General features: G+C 44.8%; 4 protein-coding genes across 6 annotated transcripts in view; 2 read left to right on the forward strand and 2 right to left on the reverse strand.

The window, feature by feature from the left end:
* LOC132571228 (zinc finger protein 345-like) overlaps window positions 1–19,243 on the forward strand; it is a 279,214-nt gene that overhangs the window by 205,444 nt on the left and 54,527 nt on the right. The window lies entirely within an intron of this gene.
* The window catches only part of LOC132571316 (gastrula zinc finger protein XlCGF57.1-like), a 397,476-nt gene that overhangs the window by 151,535 nt on the left and 226,698 nt on the right, over window positions 1–19,243 (forward strand). The gene's annotated exons all lie outside the window — the stretch shown is intronic.
* Window positions 1–19,243, reverse strand: part of LOC132571230 (zinc finger protein 420-like) — a 170,565-nt gene that overhangs the window by 116,315 nt on the left and 35,007 nt on the right. The window lies entirely within an intron of this gene.
* On the reverse strand, window positions 6,025–18,156 carry LOC132571301 (zinc finger and SCAN domain-containing protein 31-like). 2 transcript variants are annotated; one of them, XM_060238093.1, is made up of 6 exons: window positions 18,083–18,156; window positions 14,875–15,310; window positions 10,969–11,083; window positions 9,412–9,482; window positions 9,090–9,204; window positions 6,025–7,752 (listed from the first exon to the last, which is right to left on the reverse strand). In XM_060238093.1, exons 2-6 carry the CDS (start codon window positions 15,277–15,279, stop codon window positions 6,977–6,979), a joined length of 1,482 nt encoding a protein of 493 aa, XP_060094076.1. In that variant the 5' UTR covers window positions 15,280–15,310; window positions 18,083–18,156; the 3' UTR covers window positions 6,025–6,976. The 2 variants fall into 2 exon arrangements, with proteins under 2 accessions (XP_060094076.1, XP_060094077.1); XM_060238094.1 differs by having other exon boundaries at window positions 14,875–15,338; window positions 18,083–18,125.

The following is a 19,243-nucleotide window of genomic DNA, read 5'->3' on the forward strand; positions in this document are numbered from 1 at the left end:
ATATTGGAGTGATATAAATATTTTGAATATTCTGGTAAAATCAACAGTATAATAAAATATGCTCGATTGCCTCTACCATATCTGAGTGGCTTGGGCAGAGATATTTCTCAAATGGAATTCAAGCAAATCTCCCTTCAAGAAAGACAGATGGAAGGACATTCAATCTGGCAAGGGTGAAGGCTCTGCAGTTTTTATAGTATGCCAGCATTCAGAAGTAAGTGGGTGGAGCAAAGTTTTGATTGCATTTCCCAGCAGCCGGTACAAGATGTATTTTATCTCTGTCCAACTGAAGGGAGATATCCTATAATCTCTGCTTGATTATAATTTTAGCTCCTTTAGCCAAGATGCAAGAGAGCTATGCTAGAAAAATCTAAACATTGGAGTTTGTCCTCTATTGCCTCCAACCGCCTTGAATGAAAAGTGTCTACCAGAATTTAATCTAGAAGGGTAAAGATTTGGTTTCAGCCAAAAACAAATGACTTGCAGCCAAACCCATGATTCTAGGGTTACCAAGCCTGCTAGTCTGAGCATGGCATTGGATACACACAAGGTACTCCAAATAAGGAGTTTAGACTGAACAACTTCCAGTTTTTGGTGATCCCTATATAAATAGACTTGTGATCCATACATAAATTGGGGCACAACCTTGCCCTGAAAAAGTTTCTATGCATAAGAGATATGAGAGCCTCCTTTCATGCAGAAAATCTTAAGGACGCTACAGCCAATTTTTGAGCAGATTCAGAAACCTGAGGTAAGGGAGTTGCATCCTAGAATCAGCATGGGGTAGTACATAAACATCTAGTTTTTTTAATGAAATGAAGTCCTTGGGATCAGATGAACTGCATCCAAGGGTACTAAAAGAACTTGCAGATGTAATTTCTGAGCCTCTGGCCATTATTTTTGTGTATTCTTGGCCTCTGGCCATTATTTTTGAGAATTCTTGGCGAACATGTGAGGTGTTGGAAAATTGGAGGCGGACAAATGTCCCCATTTCCAAGAAGGGGAAACAGGAGGATCCAGGTAACTACCAACCTGTCAGATTGATGTCTATATCCAGAAAAGTTTTAGAATAAATCAGTCAGTCCTTCAGCATTTAGAAAAGATGGCTGTGATCACTAAGATCCAGCATGGGATCCTCAAGAAAAAAGTAATGTCAGGCTAATCTTACCTCCTTTTTTTGAGAAAGTTACTACCTTTGCTGGGGAATGCTGTAGACATAGTTTATCTTGATTTCAGTAAGTCTTATGATAAGGTTCCACATAATATTCTTGTTGACAAATTAGTTAAATGCGGTTTGGATCCTATTACTGTTAGGTGGATCTGTAACCAGTAGACAGGTTGTACCCAAAGAGTGCTTCTGAATGGTTCCTCATTCTCTTGTTGCACAAACTGGTCAAAATGTAGCGAAAGCTGGATTCAGGCATTAACATACTTGACTGTGAAAAGCAGAGACAAAGACAAATTTATATCTACATCACTAGCTGAGAGAGGTGGAGAGCTGTGGATCTTCTGAAAAGGAGCAGGATTTTGCCCTAAGGACAGCCATCTGGAGAAAGACAATGACATGTCAGGGAGAAGGTATGAATCTCACTATCCTGTCTAACTTGCCTTTTCTTGATGCCTCCAGCAGGGTCTTATTTTTTTCTTTTTCTACACCAGATATTGCTTCCTCCAACAGTTGGGCTGGTGGTCCCTTCTGTGCTCTCCAAAGGGATGTCCATTCTAAATCTGGCCGCAGGAACTGGGGTGCATCTCCAGCAAGAAGCAGGAAGGCATCAGGTTCCTCTCCAGGTTGTGAAACTCTTGTAGATTTGAGGATGGAACCTGAGGAGGACAGGGACCTCAGTGGGGCACAATGCCATAGAATCTCCCCTCCAAAGCATTAGTTTTATCCAGGGACCCTGATCTCTGTAGTCGAGAAATAAGCTGTAATTCCAGGCTGGCGTTCCTAGCTGGGAACTGATTCCTCTACTGATCTTTGCAGATCAAATTTCTTTTTAAAAGCACAAAAGCCAAGCAGTGTGGAGTTTCTCCTGGTCACTCAGCAACCCATTTAAAGGTATGTAGCCATCAGGAAAGAGTGCTGGATACATGGAGAGGACTTTGTGGGTTGGGTAGGTAGACACCAAGCAGACACCTGCCCACACCCAGGCCTTCAGAAAAGGCACTCTGCACAGAGGTACATTCTAACAAATAATGCCTGGTAACACAAAGATAAGAGCAAGTCCAAAATGTTCACTCACGCAAGTGCTGTTTCTTTCTCTCTGTGCTTTTCAATAGTTCATGATCGGTTGCCAGGTCCCCAGCCACTGGAAGGGGATGGGGCAGTAAGGTTGCCATCTCCAGCTTGGGAAATTCCTGGAGATTTGGAGGTGGAGACTATGGCAGACAGGGATCTCAGCAGGGTACAATGCCACAAAGTCCACCCTCCAAAGCAGCCATTTGCTCGAGGGGAACTGATCTCTGTAGTAAAGATGAGCTGTAATTCCAGGGGATCCCCAGTTCCCATCTGGAGGCTGGCATCCCTAAAATCTTGTTTTGATGCTTCAGCTCTCTCCGTCTTGGGTCAGCAAAGAAATCAGCAGCTCCATCACAATCAGGCTTTGGGCCCTCTCTTTCCCCTGTAGGCCAGGCTGACTGACTCAGAGACAAGAGTTTTAAACAACGAACAGCTTGACAAACCTTTCCTCTATAATATCTCCTAAAAGGGAAATTCTAATTACACAATTTGTCCCAAGCTGGGCCTGCCAGATGCCTGCAAAGAAATCAGCAGTGACCTCCGTTAGGCTCTGGGCCTTCTGTCCCCCAGGGTAGGCCACGATGACTGAGAGAAAGGGGCTCTTGCAGCAGGTAACATGGGAGCAACTTTACTAACTGCTCCTGCTCTGTGACTTTGTGCTCCCTGGGCTCTACATCCTAAACTTTTTAAAAAACGACATGGGTGACACTAAATACGTGAGAAGGGCTTTATGAGGACAGAAACCTTGTTAAACGTCAAGAAAAAGGACACCATGGAAGAAACTTTATTCTGATCCACCTCGTACTCTTTTGCCATCAATGATGATCAGCTGCTTTGATTGCCCAGGCTTTGAAGGCCCAGAAATGAGTCTCATAACAAAGGGCCTTTTTAGTGATTGCCCCATTTTGTGTGTGGAGCTGTCTCTGTGGAAACATAATGAGTCACTTCTTTATGCCTTTGAGGAAATATGCACTTCTAAATGTGACCAACCTGCATCCTAAATTGGCAAATAGTTCTTTCCTTGCAGGGAGGTCTGTGATGGCAGGAGGGTCAAAATGGCTGCCTGGAATTGCAAGGGGGGGACATGCCGCTCACAATCTGTGATGCCCCCGATGCTATTTTTAGAAAGCAATGTGTGTGTGTGATTAGTGGAGTTGAAGGAGCGGAGCTAACATTAATTCCTGGCTCCCCATTTTTCCCCTCAAGGTCTGGACATCTTGAGGGTTGTAGTAAAGAGTGACATTTTTTTCTGAACAGCTCTGGAGGGAGGGAAGCCGGGCACCCGTGTGGGCTTTGGTTGTAGAATAGTTAGTGCAAACAAGTATAATGTGGGAAATAATGGGTCTTCAGTTCTGGTAGATATGAGGGATTGTCTGAATCTTACGGAGTAGTACACAGTCACCTTTGTACTAGCTTCACCTAAGGTATGGTATATGTATAACCTTTGTGGTCCAGTTCCTCTTAGTAGGACACCATATCAGGATGTGTGGGGGTCCCACTTACTCTGAAGAATTTGGGAATGGAAAGAGAAGGATCCCCCCCCTCAACACAGAGCTGGGGGTGGTGTACATAGTAAGCCACAATTCTCCCCCACTCAATTCCTCCTCTTAGGGGTCACCAGCTTTTAAACTGTCTTTTCAACATCATTTTGCTTTGTACAATTCACCTCCAAGCCAGGAAAACCTTTAGCTGGCCATTTTTCATTCAATTGATAGATTTTATTCTTGGTGAGCTGGCAGCCCCACCCAACCTAAAACTCACATGTAGTCCAGGGAGAAGAAAATGCTCCCCAAGCATTTAAAGGCATTTATATCTATTGTCTTGTTGCTTTTCGTTTCCCTCAGTCCCTGCCTCTCAGCCTATCCCACCTCACAGGGTTGTTGTTTGGAGGATAAAATGGGGAAGGGGAGGTCGATGTTGTAAGCTGCTTTGGGTTCCCATCGGGAACAAAAAGGGAGGGTAGAAATATCTACCGTAATGTTTTTCAACAATGGAAACTACACTTATATTGGTGTCTCTGAGAACTTTTTCTATGTTGTTACAGCATTTAACTTAGAAAAGTATCTGCATGTCTTTTGTCCAGTATAAGGACTTGGAAAAAGGTAAAACTCAGCTGGGGGGTGGTGGTTATACATTGTTAAATTATGCTTCTGTGGCCCCACATGACCACAAATGCAGGGAGAAAGCACTCCTCTGGGCGTTTTTAACGGTAATTTTTTGGAGGGAAGGACAGATTCTGGATTCCCAGAAAGGAGGCTGGATTTGACCCCTCTGCCTTCATATGTCCCTAGAAATAAACTCTCTGCTAGCTCTTATGAATGAGCTTTCCTGTATTCCCTCTAAGCTGTGGAGTCTTGTGAGCAAACATTCTACTTCATGAGCTACTGACATTAAAATTGTGAGCTACTGTATAGTTTGCTCTGAGGCCAGTTTTCCTGAGCTAAGACAAAAGTGTGTGAGCTGGAGGCTAAAAACCTATGAGCTAGCTCACACTAACTCAGAGGGAGCACTCCACGACACTGTTTTGGGGCTGGATCCTGCATATCCCTCCTTCCTTGGCACTGGGTAAATTAAAGATTTTGCAGCCTCACAGAAAGGACAACAAAGAGGGAAACCCCGGCATGGGGGGGTGGGGTGGATGGCAGCAGGAAAAACAGGGAAGAGGAGAGAGAGCTCTCTTCCCACATGTGAAGAAGAGATTGGATTTATACTCTGCTCTTCACTTGGAATTCTCCGAGCAGCTTACAATCTCCTTCTCCTCCTCTCCTCATAACAGACACCCTGTGTGAGGTAGGTGGGGCTGAGAGAGCTCTTTAAGAACTGCTCTTGAGAGAACAGCTCTGTGAGAACTGTGGCTGACCAGCAGTTGCATGTGCTGGAGTGGGGAGTCAACTCTAGTGGAACTTCTTGCTTTTTGCATCTGAAGTGCTGATGGGGCTTGGACAGGGGATTTGCACAAGGGAGGCCCAAAGCACTGAGAGAAAAGGTGATTTGGGATGCGTGAGTGATTTTTAATTTGGAGAAAAGTTACATAAAGGCCTGCACTGGAGCCTCAGGAGACCAGACTTCCACCAAGCGGATACACCTCTCACTCTTGGCCTGGTGGTGGCAGCAGAGAGCCACCAGATGTGCCAGGGAAGGTTGGAATGAAGCTGAAAAAATGGACTCCTCTATGTGGTTCAGACTTCATAGAGACCTGCAAGGGTTAAGTCAATTGCACATGTCTTGTGGTAGGAAACAGGTGGTTGCAGGTCCTGTTTTCAAACATTTCCAAAATGTATTTAAAAATATCCTGATAATGTTCTTATTGACAGTCAACTACTGATGTTGAGTCATACCAATATTCCAATCAGTGATTAAAAAAAAAAGCCATAGTATAATGGGGGGAAGAGACAGAGGGGCAAGCTCTAGGGAGGGCTGTGACAAGGAAAAGGGCCCCGATAAGTGCAGGACCTGCAAAAATGTGCACTTTCTTCCCCACATCACAGTCAAATGAGGGGGCACAGAAGGTGAACAATTTGGGAATGAGGTCCAGTGGATACTCTTTGTGGATAGTCTTTGTGGAAGGAGCATCAGAGCAATGAGATTCAAGTCCACAGCACCTTATAGACCAATGCAAAAGAAGAAGAGAAGAGACTGGATTTATACCATTTAGATTTTCTTCGACTTTAGACACGATAGCACTACTTTGACAAAATATTTTAGTAGTAATACCTATTGTAAATGAAAACTGTAATGTATAATTACTTATTGTAAGATTTTTTCCCCTATTTGATGCATTTCTATATTGTTGTATTTTTGTTTATTTTGAATTTTCAATAACACATTTTAAAAGTGGAAAAACAGCTGTACTAAACGTTTTTTAAAACCTTACATTTGCCACTACTCAAGAATGAAACCACAATAGGTTGCTGTGTTAGTCTGACTGTAGCACTTGAAAAGAACATGTTCAAGAATGAAAAAAGAAGCTTTGAGCTTCAAAACAAAAAAGCTATGAACAGTGTGGAATTTAATAGGAGCAACAAAGAAAAGCTAATTCCTATTCTATTTGGATTGTTTGCACAAATACATTCTGACAGAAAAGTCATGGGGTAATTGTCATGGCTGGAATCCAGCTCAGTGGTATGGACATGGTCCAAGCTGAATAGCATATCAACTGAGTGCAGAGAGGACCAGATTCCCATATAAAGAAGTCTTGCAAGCTGTCTATAAATTGAGTGTCACTAGCACCCTGCTTATGAGAAGGGATCCACAGAGAATCCAGTGAGCAGGTAGATTCTTGCACTTTTGCTGTCCTGTCAAGTCCGCAGAAAATGGTCCAGTTTCATCTTGACATTGTATACCCTGCATCTCCTACACCAAAACTGTACCTCATGCATAAGGAGAACCCCTAAAATCAGTGCTTTCATGTTTTAAATGTGCCCGTGCGGATATAAAGTTGCACTGCATCCCTTTCAGGACTTGGTAGAATGCCCCTCCCCCAGAAAAGGCTCTGATACTCAGTATCCATGAGTACTCAAAGAAAAGCCCTGTCTAAAACTGTCTGCAAGTATAAGCAGCTATGTAAGGGGCTGCACTGAAAGCATTCATGTGCCTTCCTTAGACCCCAATCAGCATCTTAGGGGAGAGAATATAGCTAAATGACCTATCATTAAATTCAGCCACTGTATGAGAAGACAGGAGCGTAGGAAATGTCACACCAGTTTTTAAAAAGAGAACCAGAGGCGAACCAAGAAATTACAGGGTAGTCAAAGTTACATTGCTTTTTCTTGTGTGGGTTCTTAGATGCTGTTCAAGATGACCACGTTGACTGAATCTCTTGTTACACTCTGAGCATTCAAAAGGTTTCTCCCCTCTGTGGATCACTTGATGCTGTTGAAGATGGCCACTCTGACTGAATCCCTTCCCGCACACTGAGCATTCAAAAGGCTTCTCCCCTGTGTGGGTTCTTAGATGCTGTTGAAGATGGCCACGCTGACTGAATTTCATTCCACACTCTGAGCATTCAAAAGGCTTCTCCCCTGTGTGGGTTCTTAGATGCTGTTGGAGATGGCCACGCTGACTGAATTTCATTCCACACTCTGAGCATTCAAAAGGTTTCTCCTCCCTGTGGATTCTTTGGTGCACAAGGAGCTGTGATTTGTATCTGAAGTTCTTTCCACACTGAAAGCATTTCTGTGCTTTCGTTACAATGTGCTCTGTAAAATGTATATTACCCTTTCCTCCGCCAGAGAATGCTATTCCAGTCTCTGAGCAGATAAATAGCGTCTCTCCTGAGTGAATTCTTTGGTGTCGAACAAGGTTTGATTTCTTTGAGAAGCTCTTGCCACAGTCTGAGCAGCTATAAGGTTTCTCTCCTGTACTTTGATCCCCCTTCTTGACCATGTAGCTGCCTTTCTGCCTCTTAGGTCCAACTTGACTGTTGAGGTTTCCTCTCAAGTCTTCATTATTAACTTCATCTGGTGATAGACGATGTAGTTCCTCATCCTCCTCATTCTTCTGACCATCTCCTGCTAGGATAAGGAGAGAAATCCTGTTAGAATACGTGCAAGGAGGTCTGGTCTGTACATAAAGTTCCATACAGACTCCAAATATTTTAGTGGCTGCTTCTTGCTGCACACCGAAGAGTACAATCATATCCACTTTGAAATAATAATATACACTGCCACATATTTTGTTAGTCTTTTAAGGTGCTACTGGCCTCTTGCTCTTTTAAACTGATAAGCTTTCAAAGAACATTAAGCCTCCTGCATAAGATATGCTTGGTTTTGACGCTGACCATTTATATGACTTCTTCTGGAAGGATGGAACCATGGTTAAGATCAAGACACACAATCTGAACCAGTACAAGGGGACAGATCCAGGGCTTTTTTTGTAGCAGGAACTCCTTTGCATATTAGGCCACACCCCTTGATGTAGCCAATCCTTACTGTTTGTTGTTCAGTTGCACAGTCGAGTCCAGCTCTTTGTGACCCCATGGACAAAGTCACGCCAGGCCCTACTGTATTCCACCATCCTCTGAAGTCTGCTCAAATTTGTGTTTGTTACATCAGTAACACTGTGCAGCCATCTCATCTTTTGCCGTCCCCTTCTTCTTTTGCCTTCTGTCTTTCCCAGCATCAAGATCTTCTCCAGTGAGTGCTCCCTTCTCATTTGGTGGCCAAAGTATTTGAGCTTCAGCATCTGACCTTCCAGGGAACAGTCTGGGTTGATTTCCCTTAGAACTGACTGATTTGAATTTCTTGCAGTCCAAGGGACTCTCAAGATTCTTCTTCAGCACCACAGCTCAAAAGCATCTATTCTTCTGTGCTCGGCCTTCAGTAGGAGCTTACAGTAAGTTGGAGCGTACAGTAGGCCCTGTACTAACTCTGTAAACTCTTGGATTGGCTGCATCAGGGATGTGTGGACTAATATGCAAAGGAGTTCCAGTACATAAAAAGCCCTGGACAGATCCATACCAAATCAGCGTCAGAGCAGATGGCTGTAATCCCATCTGGGGGGAAAGTGTGTTGTAAATTTTGGCAATGGAGACATTAGAATCTGGCCCCTTACAGAGTCTTTCTGAGGGCCTCTCATCCCTTCCTTCACCTCAGGCCAGGACACCTTCTCTGGCTTGGGTGACGGCCACAATACTGGCCTCAGTTGCTCCTGGATTAGCGAGGTAGTTTGTATTGCTCTACCTAATCCTGTTGAACATTGTTTTTGTTCCCACCTCAGCTCCTCAAGGCCCTTGGAGAGGGGCAAGTACCTACGTGGTACTCACAACCATATGCTGTGAATCAATATTTTGGTTCAAGCACCATCCTAATAGCAACAATTCACACCTTAGGCACCTAGGAAAGAGCCTTACCCAGAGAGGCCACACTCTCATTGTTCTCCAGCACGACTTCTTTTTGGTCTGGATCCAGCAAGACTCGGTTAGCCTCAGTGAAATACTCGACCACCTCCTCAGAAGAAAATGGAGACTGAAAGAAAAAGATTCCCTGGTCATAGATTATGCCAGGCAGAGACTATACTCTTGACAGGAGCATTCTGGAAGGGTGCAGGATGCAAAGTTTGGTATGAGTAAATTGAAAAGAGTGGGTTCAGTGCTTCTCTTGCTCGGACTGCTGGAGCAAAAGCCTCCTTGAGAAATCGGGGGGACCCAACCATCCCACATTCATCCTCCCTACCTGGACCAAAGCTGAAGCAATCATTTCCCCTTCTCTGCAAAGATGACAGCTCGGCAATGTCTCTTCACTGCCTGCAACGGGGACAAAATTGGAAGGATGAATTTTAACCTCAAGTTCCTCTTTTGTTTGCTTCTTTGAATTCAGTTTCATGCATCCATTTCGCAGGGTTGTGAAACCTTCTTTACACTCAAGAACATTTTAATGACTTTTAGCAAACTGTGGGAGAGGTGGAAGAGAAGTACTATGTACCCATGAGCCTCAGGGGAAAGAAATGCTGACAACAAGTTTCAGACTTCTGTGAGACTTGAAATGTGCCCTGTGAACCCTGGAGCTGAAAATGCTATGTAATCCCTGCTGGATCAGACCAGAAGCCCAGACACGCCATTCTCCTGCCTGCTGGGCCTTCCCACCTGCCCTTTTGTCTGGGCTGGCAAGAGGAAAAGAGGGGGTAGAAATCACAGTTTAGCACATCACCCCACACTCTGGAAACTCTTTTAGGGTACTACCAGTAGGTTTCCAGACTGTCTGCTGATGTTGATGATGGTGATATTGGATTTATATCCCACCCTATACTCTGAATCTCAGAGTCTCAGAGTGGTCACAATCTCCTTTACCTTCCCCCCCCTCCCCCCACAACAGACACCCTGTGAAGTGGGTGGGGCTGAGAGGGCTCTTACAGCAGCTGCCCTTTCAAGGACAACTCCTACGAGAGCTATGGCTGACCCAAGGCCATTCCAGCAGGTGCAGGTGGAGGAGTGGGGAAGCAAACCCAGTTCTCCCAGATAAGAGTCCATGCACTTAACCAAACTGGCTCTCTTGCTTAGACAGCTGAAGCAAAAGCCTCCCTTTTCTGACTTCACATCGAGGTATACAGCCAGATGAGATATTAGCATGACATCATGTCCCTCTTATGCTCCACCCTCAAACCTCATGGTAATCCAGTATCCTCTTTGTGACTGGCTCAACAGATGCCCTGGAAAGCCTTTAAGCAGGGGCACAGAAACTAAATTATTGGCCTCTGGCAACAGGTTTTCAGAGGTATGCTGCCCCAGAACGTGTGTGTGTTTGTAAAGTGCTGTCAAGTCAGGGGTGATACACCATTGCCTACCTCTGCAGAGAAACCCTGGATTCCTTTGGTGTCTCCCATCCAAGAATTAACCAGGACTGACCCTGCTTAGCTTCTGAGATCTGATGAGACTGGGCTATTGTGGGCCCTCCAAGTCAGAGGAATGTGGAGGTTCCATTTATTCACTATGGCTAATAGCTCTTACCAGGATTTGCCTTTATTTCCTTTTTTGAGCCAACCTGAGTCCCTTGGACCATGGAAGGAAGGTGAGATGTGTATATTTTAATTAATGTGAATAAGAATGGAATTGCCCTCCAGGAATCTGTCTACTTCCCCTTAAAGTGTAGTGGCCATCACTACATCCTATGGCATTCTGTCCCAAAACTGTTCTATGTAGTCTGCAAAAATATTCCCCCTTTTTCCCATCCTGAACTTTCTGCCCAACAACTTTTCTAGGACCCCAAACCAATCTGGGTACAGGAAACCCTTACCCCTTGGCAGGGCATCTTGAGCATCCTCCTGAGCCTGTGCCCTCTGACCTTCCTGTGATGGAGATCCTTCTGTTTCAGAGGACTTTGCTTCCACCTTCACAGATCCTTCCCACACCTGAAACAACAGCATGGGATACAGGTAAGAGAAGGAATGGAACAGGCTGCAGAGACAGATCCTGACCTACTTCCAGGCTCCTCACCCCTGCATCCACCACCCCTGCATTCAACCACGGAAGCAAAAATTAGAGTTGGGTTTTCTTCCCAGCCTAGTGAATTAGTATCTAGAGCAGGGGTGTCGAACTCATGAGGGCTGGATCTGACATAAATGAGACCTTGTTGGGCCAGTTAATATCAGGCCGGGCCAAGTGTGTTCATATTTGACTAGGCAGCAGAGAGATAAACTTTGGACAAACACATTTAAAGGTTTTGTATTTTTAAAAAACCCTTTAAACACATTTAAAACATTAGCACTCATTGATCTTAAAGGTGTTTTCATTGTATTTCTCCCATGGGATCCAGGGAACTGGGCAAAGGAAGCTCTGGCTCTTTCCTTCCTTCCCCAGGGGGACCAGGAGTGAGGGAGCCTCAGCCAACAGAAGGAAGAGAGGCTTGGCTCAGTAGCTCTACTGTGTGATTGAGAGGCCTGGCAAAGCAAGCTCTGCCTTCTCCCCAAGGAGCCTCAGCCAATGGAATAAATAGAGGTTTTGCTCTGTAGTTCTTGAGCAATTGAGCAAGCCGTGCAAAGCAAGCTATTATGCAGAAGGAAGCAAGAGAGAGGGAGAAGCAAGCAGATGACAGCCAGTTGCTCGGAGGCCTGATAGGAGCCCTTTGGGGGCCTGATTTGGCCCCTGGGCCGCATGTTTGACGATGACAACAATGATATTGGATTTATAATCCCACCCTCTACTTCGAAGTTCAGAGTCTCAGAGCTTTACCTTCCTCCCCCACAATAGACACCCTGTGAGGTGGGTGGGGCTGAGAGAGCTTTCACAGCAACTGCCCTATCAAGGACAACTTCTGCCAGAGCTATGGCTGACCCAAGGCCATTCCAGCAGATGCAAGTGGACACCCCTGATCTAGAGGTAGAAATATCTATGAAACATGGGAATGATACACTGAAGAATTATACAAAAGAGATGAAAAACCTTTCAAAGAAGATGAAAGAGTTTCAGAACATAAAGCTGCACTGAGAACAATTGGGAGAAACAAATTACCAGGAGTAGATGGGATATCATTAGAGCTATTCTAAAAGAAATCCATCAAAATCTAAACAAGAATATGATTACAAAGATGGAAAATGAAACAATGGCCCACAGACTGGAGATGCTCACTTGACATTTCAATTCTGATCAAATGGAGACATCAAAGACTGTAGCAACTATCGGACCACTGCATTAATTTCTCACCCAAGCAAAGTGATGCTAAACATTTTATAACAAGGATTGTTACCATATATGGAAAGAGAAATTGTAGATGTTTAAGGTAGATTCAGAAAAGTAAGAGGTGCTTGAGATCATATTGCAAAGTAACATCGGTTAACAGAGCAATGGAGATAATTTCAGAAGAAAATCAGCTCGCGATTCACAGATTACGTCAACACTTTCGACTATGGGGATCCAGAAAAGCTATGGTTGGTTTTAAAATAAATGTTGAGTGCCACAACATCCAACTGTTTTGATGAACAACCTGTCATCTGAGCAGGAGGCCCCTGTTAGGACAGAATATGGAGAAACAGAATGGTTTCCGATTGGCAAAGGTGTTAGACTAGGACCTATTTTGTCTCCCTGTCTCTTCAATTTTTATGCAAAACATACCGTAAGAAAAGTGGATTAGATTTAGATGAAAGTGGTGGACGGAGCAGCAACAATTCGTGATACGAAGATGACATTACGCTACTGGCAGAAAGTAGTGAAGACTTGAAATAATTACTAAACGGGATAATTTAAATAGGGGATACTTGAACTATTCAGTAACGTGGGTGAAGGAAAAACAAAGGAAAGAGCCTAATGTGACTAGACTCAACAGTCCCTAGTCTGTTAATTGATCTGGCTTCAGGCTGCTCACTCTCTTTTGCTCAGAGTGAGGGTCCCTTCCCTGCAGCAGCCCTTCTGGCCTGCTCAGCTTCCCAGGGAGAAAGGACCCTGCTTTCCTCCTCACAGATCTCTTAAGCAATCTCCTCCCAGCCTACTTGTAATCTGATTGGCTAAAAATTGTACCGACCCCTTCCCAGAGCATTCTGGGGCTTGTAGGCTGTCTCTCCTACTGCTACACAGGCCTCACAAGTTCTTTGGGCCCACTAGGCCTCTGTTGTATAGGACAAATCATGACAGAGCTAAAAGACAATTACAGCTGAACATCAGAACAAAGCTGGTGTCCCATAGCTTTGTTCTGTTGCTTCAGACCAACATGGCTGCCCACTTGGATCTAGCTGAACATCAAGAAGACAAAAGTAATGACTAGTAGGGAATTACAGAAATTTAAGATTCATTTTCAAGAAATTTAAATTGTTCACGATTTTCTGTTCCTTGGCTCCATCATTAACCAAAAGGGAGGCTACAAACAAGAAATCAGGAGACTGAGGCTGGGAAGGGCAGTCAAGAAGCAGCTAGAAAAGATTCTTCAATGTAAGGCTGTGTCACTGTGCCATAAGATTTCCCATTACTATGTGTGGGCATGAAAGTTGAACAATAAAGAAAGCTGAGAGGCAGAAAGTTGATTGTTTTGAAATGTGGTGTCAGAGGAGAGTTTTTCTACAGATATCGTTGACTTCCACAAAGACAAATCAGTGGGTTCTGGATCAAATCAAACCTCGCAGGAAACTAAAATGACAAAAAATGAGGTTATTGTATTTTGGTGATATTACAAAAACACAGGGGTCACTGGAAAAGACAATCATATGTTGTCAAAGGCTTTCATGGCCAGAGTTCATTAGTTGTAGATTTTCCGGAGTGTACGGCCTTGGTCTTGGCATTGTAGAACCTAATGTTTCACCAGCATGTGTGACTGGCATCCTCAGAGGTATAACACAGAAGGCTAGAGTTCTCTCTGAGTCAGAGTGAGAAGATGGTAGGCAGGTAATTTATATAGCCTAATTCAAACAGGACACAGTATCTTATTCCAAGACACAACACATCCAATTACCATGTCAGATTACACAAGGAAGCCATTGAAATCCAAAAACACAATTTCAACAGTAAAGAAGAGAGTTTAAAAATGAATAGGGCATGGTTTCTAGTTCTGAAAAAAACCACAAAATGCTCTACATCTTACAACAGCACTACAGATAAGATTAGAATTTCAACAGCCAATCCATATGCAAAAGAACCCCCTCAGGAAAGCTCCTTCATTAGACACTGGATTTATATTCCATCCTCCATTCTGAATCTCAGGGTCTCAGGGCAGCTCACAATCTCTTTCATCTTCCTCCCCCACAATGAACACCCTGTGAGGTGTTATCACAGCCTGGGAAACTCCTACAAGATAATGACTCACCCTACCCCACCTTCCTGAGTAGTTATAAAATATTTGCCTACCATCTTCTTCTCACTTCTCACAGAGAGAACTCTAGCCTTCTGTGTTATACCTCTGAAGATGGCAGTCACAGATGCTGGCAAAACATCAGGTTCTACAGTGCCAAGACCACAGCCATACAGCCTGAAAAATCTACAACTAAAGACAATAATGCTGGGAAAAGATGAAGACCAAGCATGTGATGGGTTGATTCAATTAAGAAACCCACGGCCCTCAGCTTGCAAGACCTGAGCAAGGTTGTTAACAATAGGAAGTTCTTAGGGTTGCCATAAGTTGGAAGTAACTTAATGAAAGTTAACACAGAGACAGAAATATCTGGCAGGGAAGCTTTAGCATAAAGTTCTTGCTTGAACTGAGTGAATGAAAACCTCTCACCTCCTCTGCCTGGCTCTTCTCCTCTGCCTGACTCAGAAGGAAATCTTCGGCCAGGGCCACCGCCTGGGAACTGGTCTCTGGTCCATATCCTCTGACCCAGCACTGCATTTCCTGGGGCAGGATGGCCAGGAACTGCTCCAGGATCACCAGGTCCAGGATCTGCTTCTTGGTTCGCTTCTCTGGTTCCAGCCACTGGTTACAAAGTTCATAGAGCTGTCTGTAAACTTCTCGGGGCCCATCAGCCTCGTGGTAGCAGAACTGCCGGAAGCATCGGCTACGTACATCTGCAATCATAGTGCCTTGAACAAACATCTCTGGAACAGCTCTTTCCCAAAATACAGCACCACTTCCAGCGTTCCTTGATGTCTTGCTAGCTCCAGATTCTTCTGGGTCCTGCTCTTCCATCTCCTGCCCCTTTCTCTTGGGTTGCCTCTAACTATAAAAAGACACTCTCAGTCACTTGGCTGTGAAGGGGGAGAGGGTAAGATATTAAAAAGGCAGAAAGAAAACAAAAGAGAATCACTAACCCTGGTGAAGAGACACCTAAAGATTACCTTGGTGGATCAGAAGGAGCGTCCTTGTTGTAGTTTCCAGATCAGGATTACTACCACTATGCTATATTACATATCAGGCTTTTAAATATATGCCTGTCTGGTTCTTCAGGCAAGAAAAACATCACTATTTGCCCTTCTAAAAATCTGCTGCAGATATTATGAGATTGGCTTCCAATTTCTGGGGGTTAGTCTTTCAAGTGGGTTCCTCTCAAGGTAAGCTGGAGCCCAGGACAAAGCGACTGTAAGAACTTAACCATTGCAAATACCTCCTCAACGGGCCAGAAGGGGTAGGCAATAGCTCTGCCCTAGCAGCCAGCAGAGGGGAAGGGGCAGAGGGATGTCAAGCCATTCCAGGTCAAAGCAGAGGGGCTGCTGGGTGAACAGGAGCAGTAGGAGGCAGTGATGCACTAGAAGTCCTCATCCGTTTCCTGGCTGCTGTTGTTAAATGGTGGGAATAAACTTAAAGTAAATCCTGGAAAGATAGAGGTAATGCTGTTGGAGAAGGCAGAAGTCTTGAAGGATATTATGCTCCCCACTATCGATGGGGTTCAGCTAACTCTTGAGGACTCAGTTAAAAGCCTTGCTGTTATATTGGTCCCAACGTTATTGCTGGAGAAGCAAGTTAATGCAGTCACAAAAAAAGGCTTTCTCCCAATTCAGCAAAAAAAAACCTCCCCCCCCCCCACAACTCAGCCTAGCTTGAAAAACTCTTGAATCAGCATTTTATGCCATTAAAGGTTTTTTGAATTTGAATCAGCTCATCTGGCCATGCCACGGTGACACTGAGACTAGACTACTGTAGTGCACTGTGCATTGCTCTCCCCACCAAACCAATTCAGAAATCCATCTGGTGCAGAGTGCCATGTCATGGCTCTTATTGGCAGCTAGATGGGGCACGCATATTACTGCCGTTCTGCAGTCCTTCCACTGGCTGGCCTGTACTTGTGCCTTCTCCATTCTGGCCCCTGCAAATGGTGTGCCTGAGGTCAGAAGGCACCTACACTCCTGGCTTTCCACAAACTAAGCTAAACTATTCCAGAGGGCTTTTCTATGCAAGCAATAGAATAGCACAGTACAAAAGTCTTCACAAAGATACTTAGATGAATTACTGGGGACTGGAATCTATATTACTGCATAGAGTTTGCTGTAAGTTGTACTCTGCTATGTAATTTCTCATCATTTATTGAGTCACATTAACATTTATGCTTTCCTACAATATTGCTTTTCAAATGTTCAAATTCTATGTCATAGTTTACTGACTATAACATCCTATTGACTACACTGTGCCCCATTAACAGGGCAATCCTAAAAGCACTTTCCTGGGAGTAAGCCCCACTGATCAGACCCTAGTAGAATTCAGAGTAGACCTGTTCAGGATTGCTTTCTAAATGATCTACTGTAATTAATGTAGGTTCAGGTGGGCAGCCGTGTTGGTCTGAAGCAGCAGAACAAAGTTCAAGTCCAGTGGCACCTTCAAGACCAACAAAGTTTTATTCAAGGTTTATAAGCGTTCACGTGCAAAGTTGCCCACTCGGATCTATCTTCATGGAAGGCTCTTCATTAAGCCACATGGAATGGAATCCCATCAGCCTTGAGAAGAAAAAACTTGCACAGGTACAGATGTTATTGCCTTTCTTACTAAATGCCAAAACCAAGAAGTGTGCTTTCACACAAAAGCTTATATACCTTGAATAAAAAACTTTGATTGTCTTAAAAGTGCCACTGGACTCTAATTTTGTTCCATAATTAATGTAAATAAACAAAATACAACCCACCCCCCCTGAAAATGCAGCTAGGGGGAGCACTGGCTTAAATGTGTGGTATCTGGGCAGCCGCCAGGCACAAAGGTTTCCGCCCCTGGGATCACTCCTGGGATTTCTTCCTAGGCCTCCCTCTGCTCTCCTTGGCTGACAATTTATTTTAAGTCATTCAGATCCAGCCTTTCAGCCCCTCTATTTATTTATGTATTTATTCAAATTTATATCTTGCTTTGTCCCCTTGGAATGGGACTCAAGATAATTTTAAATACACCCGACAAAACAGTACAAGAGATGCAGGAAAGAAACTTTCAAAATACGAAACAACAATCTATCCCGGTTAAAATCTACCCAGTACAGGGTGGGATTTTGGAGCTGCCTAGCACAGGGGTGGCCAAACTTGCTTCACGTAAGAGCCACGCAGAATAAACACCAGATGTTTGAGAGCTGGAACATCAGATGTTGGAAGGAAGGAAGATGATAGATGACATATTGATAGAGAAGGTGTAAAAAAAACAACTTTAAAAGCATTCTCCAAGCTGCTGGCTGGCTTTGCTTGGAGAAATTATTTAAAGAGAAATGCCTTCTCCAAGCTGGCTGACGGAGTGGTGGGGGCTTCAAGATCCTCACAATGTGTGTGAAAGAGCCACATCTGGCCACCCTTGGCCTAGCAGATCACGATCCGCCCGCAGAGAGTGCCTGGAAAAGAGCCGCCTTGCAAGTCCTGCTGATCCGAGGGCGGCCCCGCAAGGCAGGCCCCTTGTAGGCAGCTGGTTCCCCAGGACCGGGGCTAATAAAGGAAAATAGGCACGGGGGGGGGGGGATCACCTTTTATCTCTCACCCTCCCCAAAACATGGGATAGCAGAATTTATCTCTTCCAGAGGGAAATGACTTACTTGAGAGTAAATCTTCCCAGGCTCCGGCTGCAAGACTTCCCCCTTCTTTGGCGTGTCTGAAGCCCTTCCTGTTCTCCTTTCCGATCCGCCCTCCCCCCCCTTGCTCGGCCGGTCTAGCCAACAGCTCGGCTGCTTTAACCCTTTCAGTGCTGCAGACGCATGAAAAAGATTCCTGCCCTTCCCAGAACAAAATAGGAGTCAATTACACCTTTAAGATCAACTTAGTTTTATTCAGAACGTAACATAGTAAAATTTTACTATTCTGCTATTGGTTTTTAACTTTGTACCACCTGGCATTCCAAACCCCACCGGCTATATGTGTCTCTGCTTACTGTACCTCATTCCGCGTCTGAAGAAGTGTGCATGCACACGAAAGCTTACGTTCTGAATAAAACGAAGTTGGTCTTAAAGGTGGAATTGACTCCTATTTTGTTCCACTACTTCAGACCAACACGGCTGCCTGTATGGATCTGCCCTTCCCAGAGAGGGCGGCGTCCAGACCTAACCGGACTGGACTTCAGCCGGGCTGCAGTTAGAGACGTCCTGTAATGCAGCTCGACAGGGCTTCTCTGGAGTAACTCCGAGCAGGGCTGTACTCCCGCCGGGGACTTCCAGGTCGGTCCCACAAAACGGGGCGGTTGAGTCGAGGAATGGAAAACAAAGTAGGAGTCAAGTGGCACCTTTAAGACCAACAAAGTTTTTTGACCTTAACAAACTTTGCTGGTCTTAAACGTGCCACTTGACTCCTACTTTGTTCTGCTGCTTCAGACCAACACGGCTGCCCACTTGGATGGATCTGTCAGAATGGGAATCAAGGCAAACTCAAGCGGGTTCACGGCGAGCCATCCGAAGCGGGTCTATTCCGAAGCCTTCTCAGACCTCTTCAGTGGAAATGGATGGCGCTGGCAGTCGGCGTTTTTGTAACATCTTCCCAGTTTCTCAAACACGACACTTTTCAGGGAGAGGTCAAAGGAAAGGGACCCCTTCCCTCCTTGTTAATACTTGCAGGCAGTTTTAAACAGGGGTGTCAAACATGCGGCCCGGGGGCCAAATCACCCCCCCCCCCGGGGGGAGGCTCCTATCAAGCTTTCGAGCTCTCATCTGCTTCCTTCTCCCTCTCATCTGCTTCCTTCTGCATAGGCTTGCTCAACTGCACAACAG

The sequence above is a fragment of the Heteronotia binoei genome, chromosome 5, assembly GCF_032191835.1.
Source record: "Heteronotia binoei isolate CCM8104 ecotype False Entrance Well chromosome 5, APGP_CSIRO_Hbin_v1, whole genome shotgun sequence".
Lineage (NCBI taxonomy): Eukaryota > Metazoa > Chordata > Lepidosauria > Squamata > Gekkonidae > Heteronotia > Heteronotia binoei.